This window comes from Barbus barbus, assembly GCF_936440315.1.
Source record: "Barbus barbus genome assembly, chromosome: 3".
Classification (NCBI taxonomy): Eukaryota; Metazoa; Chordata; class Actinopteri; order Cypriniformes; family Cyprinidae; genus Barbus; species Barbus barbus.
Window position 1 is genome coordinate 17,572,886 of NC_136731.1, and position 15,468 is coordinate 17,588,353.

At 35.3% G+C, this 15,468-nt stretch overlaps 1 protein-coding gene across 1 annotated transcript in view; it reads left to right on the plus strand.

Moving 5' to 3' along the window:
- The window catches only part of LOC306848243 (netrin-1-like), a gene marked incomplete at both ends in the record, with an annotated part of 55,182 nt that overhangs the window by 35,462 nt on the left and 4,252 nt on the right, over window positions 1–15,468 (plus strand). The window contains 3 exons of the mRNA XM_079382676.1: window positions 662–811; window positions 2,955–3,008; window positions 9,795–9,869. Coding sequence (XP_079238802.1) covers window positions 662–811; window positions 2,955–3,008; window positions 9,795–9,869 — 279 coding nt within the window. The remainder of the gene's footprint in view (window positions 1–661; window positions 812–2,954; window positions 3,009–9,794; window positions 9,870–15,468) is intronic.

Genomic DNA, 15,468 nt, shown 5'->3' on the forward strand with positions numbered 1-15,468 from the left:
CTGGACAGGATCCAGGCACAGTGTGCGTACACACACGCACACAGGTGTGGGTAATAACTATTCTTAAAACTCCACAAACTAATTTCAAACAGAAGTTTCTAGTTTGTGATATTGTAACGTAAAGCTCCAGACTTAATATCACTTTAAGGGGCATAACCTTGCACTCCCCCGCCATGAAATCTTCATTGCCACAGCAAAAGGAATGATATTTTACCCGAGTTTGTAGTATGTATTGAATGAGATGTAATAAAGACAGTGAACTGTACACCATGTAGTCATATTCAAAATGACTCTTATGAGCTGGTTCGTTTTAGTAAATCAAAACATTCAGCGCAAACTGTGCAGCCTATATGTGAACTAATGATTTGTATGGGCCAATTCTTTTTACAGAATAAACAATGAACAACATGAATGGAGTACTTTGATTACAGAATGAATGTTTCTTATGAGCCGGTTCTTTTTAGTGAATCAACAACACACATGGCGACTTGTGAAGTCTGATTCTCGAACGAATCGGTTGTTTTAATCTTGAACGATTTTTTCACTGAACTGATTTCAACAGAGCAGTAACTGAATCAGCATCTAATATACTTTCTCAGTCACTAGATCTAGGCATTAAAGTACTGCAGTAGTAACCATTGGTTTTGTGTTTTCTCTTCAGCCTGTGATTGTCATCCAGTTGGTGCAGCTGGTAAGACCTGTAACCATACGACCGGACAGTGCCCATGCAAAGATGGTGTGACTGGCATCACTTGCAACCGCTGCGCTAAAGGATACCAGCAAAGCAGATCACCTATCGCCCCTTGTATCAGTAAGATTAATCTGGCTTCTTTTTCTTTCTTCTTCTACTGGTCCAGCCCTAATTCTTAATTACACTTCTGATTGGGGTCAGTAAGATTTTTTATAAAATCAATATTTAGCAAGGATGCATTACATTAAACAAAAGTCACAATAAAGGCTTTTATGTTAAAAATTATACATGTTTTAATATTGTTCTTTTGAAATTTCTATTCATTAAGAATCCTGAAAAAAAATATTGCTTTCCACAAAAAATATTAAGAATGATTACATATTAGAATGATTTCTGAAGGATCATGTGACACTGAAGACTGGAGTAATGATGCTGAAAATTCAGCTTTGAATCACATACACTTTATAAATTACACTTTAAAATATATTAAAATAGAAAACAGTTATTTTTAATTGGAATAATATTCCATAATATTATAGTGTTTTTACCGCATTTTTCATCAAATAATTGTAAAAGTGATATGACGTACGGCCAAGTATGGTGACCCATACTCGGAATTCGTGCTCTGCATTTAACCCATCCAACGTGCACACACACAGCAGTGAACACACACACACCATGAACACACACTCGGGGAGCAGTTGAGGGTTCGGTGTCGTGCTCAAGGGCACCTCAGTCGTGGTATTGAGGGTGGAGAGAGCGTTGTACATTCACTCCCCCCACCTACAATTCCTGCCGGCCCGAGACTCGAACCCGCAACCTCTGGATTAGGCCACAACTTCCCCATATATATATATATATACTGTATATATAGGATAATCCTTAGTCAGTCTAAATAAATCTGTTTAATAGCTTCATATTTCTTGGTTGTGGTTAAAAAATAGTACATGTATTTTTCTCTAAAATATTTATTCATATTTATGAAAGTACCGTACCATATACTATGCAATTGGACAATAATTGTATATTGTGAATAACAAAAAATAACAATAAAAAACACTTAACAAAATATAAAGCCATTTTCAAACACATTAGTGGGAAAACAGTACTGAAGCACACTGAATAATCTTCAATTTCATTGCATCTCCTCTACCTCTTGAAAAATGAGGGTGACCTCTAAATAAATAACACAGGGACACAAAATGGTTGTTATAAAAGCACAAATAATAATCTATTATTCAAAAATTATTCTTGCACTAAATGAGGTGGTCCATCATGACTTCTTGTCCAATTACCACCCACAGAGACATCAATAATAATACTCCAAAGAAATTCTGCATAAACACCTATTATTATTCATGATTTCATGGCCCCGGCCCATTTAATTTCCGTATCTGTCCCGTTCCATTATTTCCTTGGATGGACATTTGCTGATTGCCCTCCGCTAAGTCAAACAGACCATAAAGCCCTGGCTGACACGACCTAGTCTGCCCTGAACCTCGCTGACGGCCTTTCAACTCATAAATCTCACAGCCTGCTCCAGGGGCATGATGGGTGATATGTTTATTGGCAGTATCAACAAGGCAGCAGACGGTCTCTGTGGCGATTAAGGACAGGCCCACACAGCAGCTGGCATTTCTCGATAAGATACTTGCTGGGAGCGCAATACAATGCACGCCTATTAATGTAAACCACTTCTATTATGCAGTAACTGATGACATCGAAATAAAGAATTATCTGGACCGCTGACAAAAGCGACTGTACACACGAAGCCATTCAGATTTGCTTGGCAAGAGTTCACGTAGACAAATGAAACCCCCGATCCACGAGAAACTAGATTTCCCCTAATTTCTCAGGGTAGGTTACAAATGTGCTGTTAAACCTGGAGAGAAAGAGGGAGCAGCGGCAATTGACTGGAAAATATTTGGTTTCTCATATATTTCGTGATATAACGTGCTTTTGTTTTAATAGCCTGATATTAAATTTTTGCGACATCGTACTTTTTGCCAACTGCACATTTTAACAAGCTTCGATCCCCTATCGGCGTATATCAGACAGCAGAATGCTTAAAAGAAGGAAGTATGGGCTTTAGACTGGAAACCCATTAAAACTAGACACCGCCACATCTTCACGTCATCAGTGATATGTCTAATAAACCTGATATGCCTTATAAACCTAATCTTGAAAAAAACAATGTAAGTTCAAATGTGTTTATTGAATGCAGCAGTATAAAGTTCAGTGAGGTTTTGACTGTTTGTTACAGAGATTCCTGTTGCTGCACCCACAGCCACCTACAGCAGTTCAGAAGAGCCCACAGGTGAGTTCAGGAAAGAAAATAAAACCTGCATATAAAAATACTTTCAGGAACTTCAAATTCACTTACTTAATAAGGCATTTGTGTAGCTCTATATGGGAAGATATTCACCACAAATTTGTGTCTATTGTTTGTGATTTGTCTTGCGCTTTGATTCAAACATTCTGCAAACTGCAAAATGTTGATAATTACACCATGAAAATGTTTTGTTTCGCTTTTATTTTTAATGTTTTTTTTTGTTTTTTTTTTTAAGTTTGACATGCTGAATACAAAAATCACATTACTTTTTGTGTGTCATTAACAGTGCTCATGAAAGCAAAAACATATTTTGACAACTTACAAGCTAATCTATTTTTAATCATGCATAAAAATTACACGGTGCATGCTAGGGCTGTATACCTTGGAGAACCTGGCGATACGATACATACCTCGATACACAGGTCACGATTCGATACGTACCTCGATACAGAGCTGTCTCGATACGATTTGATACAATGTGACACGATTCGATACGATTCAATAAAAATACATGGGCCAGAGCCAATTAGTTAATGCTGAACACATTTACTCAACAAACAGAACTCTGCATTTTTCTTCAATTTATTGAAGACAAAAGTGCATTATAACAAAGTGCATTTTGCTTAAATATTTGCAACTTTAAGTGCTCTGATTAATTGTACACAAATTGTATTAATCTGGAAATTACCACAAGTCAACATTTAACTTTCCAAGGGTACAGTCTGAGCTCACACAAGCACAAAATCTTCTTATTATTCTTAACTTCTTATTAAATCTTCTTATAATTCTTTTTTGTGACACCATGTACTGCCATAACATATTTCACTATGAAATCGCTTAAATGCTACAACATTTGCTTTAACATTTTCCATGAGTTTTTTGAAACTCGCGGGCGCCGCTGCGCCCCCTAATGGCTGGGCGGAGTATCGATACTAAGGGCTAGAATATCGATACTGTATCTTTTTTTATTATATCGGTATGTATCTAAGAATCGATATTTTGAGCACACCCCTAGTGCATGCATAATACTGAGCTAACAACACTCAGTTTAACATAAACAGTTACCAAAAGTGAATCATCCAAAACTTCAGAAGTGTTTTTAATGACTAGTCCCACAATGTTCTGGAATGTTTCAGAATATTCCAGAATGTTATAGAAACTTTGAGAATGTGCCAATCCTAGCAAAATCTAAATATTCTTAAAAAAAACAAAACATAATTCATGGTAGAAGTTCTAAAATTCCCCTGGTCTAAATATTTTCCACAATATTGATGCTAGTGCTGTCAAATGATTAATCGCAATTAATTGCATCCAAAATAAAAGTTTTTGTTCACATAATATATGTGTGTGTACTGTGTATATTTATTATGTATATATAAATACACACCATGCATGTGTATATTTAAGAAAAATATTTTACGTAAATATATTAAATATATTTATATATAATATAAATTATATGAATATAAATATATACATGTAAATATTTTCAAAATATACACTGTATGTGTGTGTATTTATATATAAATAATAAATATACACATTACACACAGATATATTATGTAAATAAAACCTTTTATTTTGGATGCGATTAATTGCGATTTGACAGCACTAAAACAATTAGCACCACAGAATTACAGAACCATAAATAATTTAAGTGAAACTACATTTTTTCTACATTGTGTAATAATAATAATAATAATTTAAAATAATATATTAATAATCATTTTTAAAGTCTTCTCTCAACTAATTTCTTAATGGTGGAAACATGCTTTAATAACTTTCACATATAATTAACTTTTAAAATTAATAAATTTTATTATAAAATATTAAAAATTTATTTATATATATATATATACTTACATTTACTTTATTGTATATATAGTTTGTATATATAACTATGTCTAGTTTATCTATGTATACACACACACACACACACACATACATATGTGTAATACATAAAGAAGAGGAATAAACTGGAACACAATGACTTAAATTATTTTCAATATATGAATCACATTGATTATGTTATATGTTAATAATAATAATATATTAATCTGTCTTCCAATATTTTAGTATAATGTTACAGCAACAAATTCTCTACATAGCTGTGTTAGTTTGTCTCTCATGTCATGCCAAAACAAATCTAATCAATATTTCATGCCCATTTATGTATGTATTTGCCATCTGTGTCAATATTGCACAATAAATCCCAGCAGCATGCTGACTTTAAAGCATGCCTTAGATTGCCAACACAGGGCCATAAAAATGCAGCAGTGGATCTTTGATTTAAATAAGATCTGCGTGAGGTTTTCTTAATCATGAGGATATCAACATGAGCCATGCCTTTCCTTCTCTTCTCGCTCTGTCTCAGTCACCATCGAAACTGGCTGGGACTCTAATCTGATTACATGCTTCATTTGAATGCGTTTGCTTTCCCGTCACACTCTCGCAGCGCAGTGCCATGAGGGAGAACACACCCTTGACTTTCATTCATACTCAATTACCCAAGCTGCCCGATCACTGTCTGCACTGTGGGAGTAACGCCTGTGACGTGCAGCCGTCCCATAGAGCCAGACTCAACTGCTGAACACTTTCTGGCTTCTATCAACTTTCAGATGTTTCACAAAGAGCAATAACATTTCCCCAGTTAGCACAGTTGTGGCGGTCAGTGTGACATGCCGGTTCTAATATGGTCTGCATCAGTCTGGTCCCAATTTTGTTTGAGTAATAATTATTATTAATCAGTACTTTCAAATTGCATCTGTGACACTTATACTGTATCTGGGAGACATGATTTTGGGTCTGGCTTGTGTTGTGTTCACTGTTTTCCCCCACACGCTTTGTACATTTGTTAAATTTAATATACAATTTGAAATATAATATATAAATAGAAAAGTAAAATGATTAAGTGTTTAAAAATATTAAAAAATATTAGTAAATATATTGTGTCCAAAAATAAAAAAAATCATAAAAATTCTGAATTCTTTGAAATAAAACACAGCTAGCACAGTATTTTTTTTACAAGCCTGTTTTTATTCATTTCGACATAATTTGTATAGCACTTTTCACAATACATATAGTTTTAAAACTGCTTGACGGAAAATGCTTGTTTCAATCTTACAATTAGGAAATATTTTTAATCAAATAAATATAAGTGGATTCAGACCTCTTTTTTGATTTTCTGTCCTACTAAAAATAGTATAAATAAATTTAATCACAGAATGACAATACAAAACATGAAACATCACTATATTATAAATTATATAATCTACTGTTCAAAAGTTTGTGATCAGTAAGAAATTAATACTTTTATTCATCAAGGATGCATTAAATTGATCAAAAGTGACAGTAAATCCATTTATAATGTTTCTATTTCGAATAAATGCTGTTACAGTGTTTCAAACTTTCTAATCATCAAAAAAAATTTGGAAAATCAACCAATTATTGTTTCCACAAAACAAAAATGTATTTAGATAAAAAAAAGATACAAAAAACTGTAATAATATTTCACAATATTACAGATTTTACTGTATTTTTGATCAAATAAATGCAGCCTTGAGACTACTTTCAAAAACATTCTGGCCACAATCTTTTGAACGACACATGGAATATGTTCAAAATCTGAATGGTAGATAGAATTATTAAAGGGGTCATCGGATGCCCATTTTCCACAAGTTGATATGATTCTTTAGGGTCTTAATGAAAAGTCTATAACATACTTTTGTTAAAATTTCTCAGTTATAGTGTAAAAAACATTCTTTTTACCCCGTCAAAGTCAGCTCTGTTTTTAGCAAGCTGTTTTTAGTCCATGTTGCTTTAAATGCTAATGAGCTCTGCTGACCCCACCCTTCTCTTCCGTGGTGTGACGAGCAGATTGTAATCTTCAGCCGCGAAACTTGCAAACTAGAACATTGTTAGGGAAGGTGATTTGCAAAGATTCATAAAAAAACCTTATACTCACTTCTTCTGTAGATGGTGCTAGATCACGAATGATTCGCACGAACATAGACACATTTAGGCAGATCGGGAATCGGCGCATTCACTTCAAAAATAAAAGTAACGTTAATCCTCTGCATCTTCAGCAGCTCAGATGTCGGGAGTAAATGACGACTGCTATATTCATTATTATATCCAACAACAAAACACCTCAATCGCTTAATCGGAGACATCTTGTCTTCCCCTGCACCGGAGTCGACACAATGACGGACAGCTCTCAGCTCACTCAGGGTGGGTCTAAGGTGAGACGGCCTTGTCAATAAATAATCGTGGGAGGGGCCTGTGCAGAACTATGTCATTCTGACAGGAACCTCAGAACAGCCTGATTTGAGAAAGGGGATTTTAAAATAGGGATTAAAAAAAAACACTGGGTGGATTTTTATCATGGGACTCTATTAAGCAAACATTTGTCCCTCCACAGGGGACGTCCATTATGGAGGGGACGTGGGTGTAATAGGCAGCGTCAGGCATTGTGCCGCTTGCCTAATGGCCGCCCAATCTTATCAAAGAGAGGCAGGATGAGGTGGACAAGGGCCATCACCACACAAAAGCCGTCCCATCCTCCGTTCACGCATTTACATGGAAATCAGGTGTGGCTGATATGGACTCACCAGAATCATTTACTTTTTTGGGACACCACCCCCTTCTCCGCACTTTTTCTCACTTTCTGCCTCCAGTCCCCCCCCCCCCCACACACACACCCGGTCCTTCACATCCTAATTCTGCGCACCACCTTTTTGTGTTACCACCACCCCCCAAAGCTGCCAGACATCTCGCTCCTCTAGCCCTCAACCCCCCTTTTACTTTCCTCCTTCAAACTTTTTTTTTTTTTTTTTTCGGGTTGGTGGTTCTTTCCTGCTTCGCCGTTGCCCAGGTAACCTCATTCAGATGGAATATAAAGGGACATGAAAAGGGTGGATTGGACAGAGGGCCGGAGAAAATAATGAAGTTTGTCCATATTCAAGCGAAAGCTGAAAGGTCTTCTCGCTCCCATCTCTTCCAGTCGGCTAGAAATCTCGCAGTTATTGCGCTATGTGAAGTAGCTGCGACGAGAGACTCTCGGGTTTCGGTTTGTGTCAGGAGAACCGTGCCAGCGCTCTGGATTGGGTCCAGAAGGTGGCTGACGTTGATGTGACTCCATGGGCCAGGCCTCATTGTGGGGTTCAAATCTCCACAGCAGTGTCGAATAGATCCGCTGAGCGCTAGGGCTATAAATCATAGCACGCTGGACGCCGTCCCTGAGGTTTATATGTGAAAAGCTGCGTTTAAATGAGGATTCGCTATTGTGGGCATTGTGATGGGGGTGTTCTGTGTCTGAATGAAGTTTGAATGACCTGTGAACCCCCTGCCCTGACATCGCTGAGTAAATGGGAGGATATGGGGAGGCACTGATAATTAGGGTGAGAAAATGACTGGCTTAAGTGAAGAAAAGATTAAATGAATAAATAGCCATTAAGTCTTAATTAGGTCTAACGTGACTCTCTTTAAAAGTCCAGATGAAGCAGCGACTTCAAAATTATCTGGACACTTGAATCACACTTAAAAGTGTGTCAGTGTTATTGCATTAGACAATATAATACAAAACAAGTGGCATCTGCAAACAAATGATGCTTTTTGCTGTTATTTATAACCAGTTAGTCCCAGAATTTCCTTTGTAAAAACGTTGTAAACTTCTTTTAAATGTCATGTGGTTTGATATTTTGTGATTTATTGAAAAGATATTCATACATTTAGGCCACTTTGTATGTCGTCCATTTTCAATAACCCTATAAATCCTATGATATGTACATTTCTAAGGTCTTTAAATGATCAATGTGATCAAAACTTTGCTTAAAACCTATTGTTCATGATCTACCACATGCCTTGTGTCGTCTGATTAATAGTTCATCCTTTTTTAGCATGTAAAATCATTTAGTATCATTCTAATATACTTCCCCCTTCTGGTTGCGGTTCTCATGTCTTTTAGCTGTGAAACCTTTAATATTTTCATATGTGAGAATAACTTTTATATTGTTTGGGATATTTCAAAATGAACACCTACTGGACTAAAGCAACACAGGTTTAGTTGATTATCCAAACATATGTAGAAAAATCATGTTAAAATGTGAGTATCAAATATGGCTTTTGAGAAACGTTGTTAACATGTTATTTTACAGTGTCCTTGTTACACATTACATGTACTTACTGTTATAATAACAATAAATGATCCAAAATTACATACCACTAACCCTAAACCAAACCTTAATCCTAACCATATAGTATGTTAATATTACTCAGTACTTAAATATATAATTGCACTGTAACAAGGACACCTTAAAATAAATTGTAACTGAAATGTTTATTTGTTAATCTCTCAATCATCATTGTACTGCATTAAATTGTATATTTTGCCCCACAATAAAAACTACAGCGCTTTGATCATAAAACGTTTAAATATCATCTTACTAGGACATATTATTGGGAAATATAGAGTGACAGCTGGCATTTTATTTAAGTAGTCTGCTATAGATATCACTGATTTACACACAGTCAGAATTTAATCTTACATTTTGGACATATAAATATCAGCAACTGCACCAAATTGTATTTTTCTGATGTCTCAACAAAAAACACACCAACAATTTTCTCTAAAGTTTCAATAAACTGTTCCATCTCAAAAACTTTAAAGGATAAAGTACTAAATATATTCAAAAATGCCCGATTTTGACTAATTTTGTTGTTTCACACAGATTTTACCCGTTTCACTAGTCTTCTGTCTGTTATCTTCCTCAGACTGTGACTCCCACTGTAAGACTCCTAAGGGCAAGATGAAGGTCACCATGAAAAAATACTGCAAAAAAGATTTCGGTAAGTAGCTCCTATTGAGAAACGCCTGCTTCCTTTTCACTTCACGTCACTAGACATCTTTCTCTTCTACGTCTTTTCTATCTCTCTCTTTATGTGTGCCCCCTCTCTCATAGTGCTGACAGCTTATTCAGAGGCTAAAGGTTTATGTTATAGCATCAAAGCGTGTGAACTCAGCAGGTTTCTCCAGATGGACACGCTCAAAATGCCTCGCAGCATCTAGAGGACAAAGGGGACAGCTGGTTCCTGTTGAAAGCAGAGATTTCACAGGTTTAAATACTAATATAGTTAATATAATAATGGACTTATAGAAGTTCAAGAATGTAGTTATATGTTTAAAGGTTAGAAGTGGCACAACAGATTCTTAAAACTGTGGTCAGTGCATGTTTTTATCATCTTCTTAGAGAAATTTCTACCACATATGTGAAACATATTAGAATACAAAGAAAAAAAATAATTATACAGAAAACTGCATACACTCAGTTTCATACATCAAAGTAAAGTAGCTGAATTAGTAGAACAAAGCAGCACTGTAGCATCAGCAAAGTTGTGGGTTTGATTTGTGGTTGGAAAGATTGTTTTAATATATATTTTTATTAGTGCTGTCAAACAATTAATCGTAATTAATCACATCCAAAATAAAAGTTTTTGTTTTCATAATATATGTGTATGTACTGTGTATATTTATAAATACAAACACATGCATGTATATATATGTAAGAAAAATATGTTGTTTATATATTAAATATATTTATATCTAATATAAAATATAATAATGAATATATAAATGTAAATACATGTAAATATTTTCAAAAATATATAGTGTATGTGTGTGTATTTATATATACATAATAAACAGACACATACATATATTACATAAACAAAACTTTTATTTTGGATGCGATTAATCACGATTAATCGTTTGACAGCACTAATGTCTATACTCACTAATGCTGCATTTACTTGACCAAAAACCCAGAAAAAAACAGTAATATTGTGAAATATTATTACAATTTAAAATAATTATTTTCTATTGGAATAAATGTCATTTATTTCTGTTATCAAAGCTGAATTTTCAGCATCATGACTTCAGTCTTCAGAGTCACATGATCCTTCAGGAATCATTCTAATATGCTGATTTGCTGCTCAAGAAATATTTCTTATTATTATCAATGTTGAAAATAGTTGTGCTCCTTCATATTTTGGTGGAAACCATGGCATTTTTTCAGGATTCTTTGATAAATAGAGCTCAAAATGTAATGATTTACTTCTGATAATTGCATTAATTTCTTTGAAAAAAAAAACTTACTGACCACAACTGTACTGTAAATTGCTCTGAATTAATGTCAGTCTGTCAGATTCCTAAATGATATGAAATGATTCTTAACATTTAAACTACATTTTTGTACTTCAGCTTATATCAGGGTGCAGTATAAAGGCTCTTGCATGCAAATGTGGCAGAGGCAGAATCTCTGTTTGACTGCGCACAGGTCCTCTGGCCGTTTGCAGAGTGGATGGAAAGTGGAAAGATGTTTGATTTCACAGTGTGATATCATAAACTCATTCCTGACTGGCCTCAAGTCTGGAAACACATCTGAGATTTGCAGTGTCCAAGAGTGAGGATCGCACTGCCTCTGCTAAAAACACTGCCAAGCCAGAAAGAAAAAAAAAGAAAATGAAGAAAGACAGACAGACATGTATCCCTAAACAGATGCAATGCATGTTTCTAACAAGCAATGTTTTGGTCTGTACTGAAACCTGGAAAAAAAATATAGCCGAACATTGTGTATGTGAACATATATGTGAGAAATCCCTGATCAAAGCATGTTGAAAACTATACATGCTTAAAAACATCTATGGAACCTTCTGTTGCACAAAAGGCTCTTGATAGTTCTTTAGATTATTAAATGTTCTTCACACTAAGAAAAATTATTATGACACAATTCCAGATTAATATAGAAGACATTGCTTGCCTATTGCTTAATGTACAGTACAATGGCCTCCAAACGTCTGTGACCACTAATGCATACATTTGTTTTAATTGAGTACAATTTTTCCCCATTTCTTTAAATAATGTTCTATATGATTAGCATACCAATTTAAATTTGCAGTTGAAAGTTTAAAGTAAAATTAAATGTGAACATGAATTTCAGAGATTTGTGTAAAGCCTGTTATTAAAAATGATTTGAAAATGATCCAAAGAGCATCTTGAGCTTCAATGGATTGAAGCAAGAGCATCTGTACAAAGTTTTTAACATGCTCATTTGCTTGTTTGATCAGACCTATAAATGGTGCAGAAGCAACTTTGATTTCATGTACAAACCTTATTTAATTCCAGGCTTAAATGAAAACTTTCCAGATTTTCAGACACGAGCGTATAGCTATATGAAGGCCTCAGATTGCCTGCAGCATTTAGCACAAATTGAAATGTGACTTTGCGGCTAAAACTGTAGCACACAGAATTAAAGTTATAGATACACAGGTGTCCAATTTATCCCACGCACATGGGCCATCTGAAGTGCAGTTTCCTCATTAATCACTAGCACCTTATCTATATTAACATCTCTTACTGCTCATTACTTGAAATGACTCATTTACAATCCCTCCCTGGTTTCCAAAACATTTTTAGGCATCCCCTGGGGTGAAGCTGATAATATTAATATAGATAATACCCACCGGTTGAATCAGCAACCGCAGCAACTAGCGGAACAATAAAATCAAGCAGAGAAAGCGAGAGAAGGAGCTATTAATGGCATTGCTGGTCATCTGTAGCTGCTATCGTTTAGTCCGGGATATTAAGTTTCATTCGTTTTTCACTCAGCCACAAGTGTTCATACTCAGAGGTTATTCTCATAGGGAAGTCATTCATCATGTTGATGTTATATAGGACAGGTAACACTGGCTAAGCCGACTGCAGTATAAATCTCGCTGGGTGGGGAGTATGAAAGGGCTAATGGTGTGTCCCTGACTGTTCAACCAGCCCCCATGTGTTAGAGAGACCCCATGATTTTTATTTTTCTGCACATTTAAAACAGACAATAACCGTTATGTTTGCAGGTCTAGCCTAGAACTACTGTATTATTACACTTTATACTAAGGTGTCCTTGTTCCAGTGCAGTTATACATTTAAGCACTGAGTAATATTACTAATATTAGCATATTAGCAAAGCACTTGCAAAAACAGCATGACCATATGAGATGCTGGACAAAGGTTATTCAAGACAAATTTGAACCACTGCTCATACAGCGCTCTGCAGTCTTGTCTGGCAAGACGGTCTCAGTGAAACGGCAGCGATTCAGAGAATGCTTGTATCAACACAATACAAATTGTCCAGAGCCCACAGGACGTGTACGCTACCGGGTAGAGCTGTTGCATCCAGCTCTCCGTTGCTGAAGTTTTAAATCTGCCCAGCGCTGGCGGGTGAGACAGACAGAGAGGCGAGAAAGAAAGAAATACTCCCTGTTGATCCGCTTTTGTTTGCCGTCGCTACGGAGACAGCAGTCCGAAAGGGGCGCATTCTCCTACTCTTGGCTGGGGGGAGAATGACAATGAATCAAAGAACCGTGTGTGTGTGTTAGTGTGTGCACGGAGCTCCTTAGCATTGCCACACACACACACACGCCGGAGCAGCAGTCAGTGCCCCGGCGTAAGCGGCTGGGCGTAGGGCGTCCCAGCGGGGAGCTCGCAGGAGCTTCAGTGTGGTAATCAGGCGCACTAATTAGATTAGATGCCGGCTTGTGTACCGTGTGCGGCTCGTGTTCCAGCACACTGGCTGCGGACACTGAAAACCAGCGGGACACCTGGCAAATCTATGGGCCCCTTCCTCTTTTTAAATTCATTTCTCTCCCACTCGCAATCAGGAGAGAAATCCCTCACCTTCTAGCTCTTTTCTTTCTCTCTTTCTCCTCACATTGTCATGACAGAGAAGAAAAGTGGTCTCATCCCATTCAGCCGATCTAATGGAGCTTTGGAGATGGACGGCTTTGCTGGCCTGTGCCGTGTGGCCTCATGCAAAAGAGGGTTTAACTTGCCAGATTAAACAGGCACTTTAACATAGTCTCATTGTATTGTGCATAGCTATTTATTCTATGTTATCACCATGATATATCAGGATTTTATGTTAGAGAGTAAATAAGTGGGAACTGTTGTAATCTAATATTCTTTTTATATATTTTAAGAAAGTTTCAGGGAAAATGTAGAATTTATTTTCAATATTCTTAATTAGTTTTTTTGCCCTCACTTGTACATTTCAACTTCCCTGCAGTGTGACAAATTAATTTAATCAATGCTAATATTTCATGTTAATCAGTTAATATGAGCTCATGAAGGCAGGATGCATAATAAAATATAAAAGTTTAACAAAATGGGGTTTAAAGTAATGTCGGATGGAGGGCATTTCACACCACAGCAGGTGAAAATTGTATGTCAGTTAGCCATAAATAGAAATGATTACAATAATTCATGCTGAGAAATTAACATTTTATTGCTCAAACTCAACCCAAATTTGACTGTGTTCAGACTTACTGGAGTCTCATTCAGTTTTCATTCATGTTTTAACATGTTTAATATAATTTATATCAGCTTTGTTAACGTAAATATGTTTAGAAAAATTAAAATAACACCCAAATGACAGAACTAAGAATAAAGAGCAATAAAATTTATATATATAAAAAATAATAATAAATATAAGATATACAAGCATGTAAGCACAAAAAATGTATAAAAGTTTATAAAAATTATCCCCAAAAAATCATAGCAGCTTTATTATTTTGATTATTTTGGTCTTGAAGGTAACTTTGGAAGAATGAAATGAGAAATGTTTGAGCTGATATTGAAGAATTAGCTGTTGTTAATTAAACTACTCATCTTTAAAAACTGATGAAAATTCAATAAAGCCTAAATGAATCCTGGGAACTCTATGAAGTCCTGTGAAAGAGCAACTTCTGAGTAATAAAATCATATCCAAAACAGTGCTGTTAATCGATTAAAATAATAACGAATTAATCAAACTTTTTTTCTGAAATTAATCATGATTCATTGTTATTAATCCCAAATTAAAGTTTTTAAATATACTTTTATATTGCAATAATTTCACATTCAATCTTCAAATTGATGTAGAAACAACATAAAGAAAGAATATTTTAATATTTGTTTAATGGCATCTTTTTTTGTGACTGAAGGCAAGTATCACTGATACCAATACTTCTGAAGTCTCTAGGAAATTGCTCTTTTTTCCATAGTATTTAACCATTGACTATAGCCGTTCAAAATTACAGTACAAATGAGAGATATCAATTTAAACAGTTATTAGACTTTAAAAAATGAAAAACTTATCATTTAAGTGAACTTAAAACAGTCTTCACATAAACTCATTATAATAAATGACAAATTTACCTGTGCCTTTCAGCAAGTAGGAAATATACAGAAATTGGATAAAGTTATCAAACTCTAAATTCTAAATTAAATATAGTAATCCTTAAAGCTACAAAAGTTATTGATTTCCTCTTTTTTCTTTTGTTCTTTGATTAACAGACACCACAGCAGCTGGGCTCTTAGGTTATTTGGCTGCTATGACTTTAAGAGCTGCCGCTGCTGAACGTG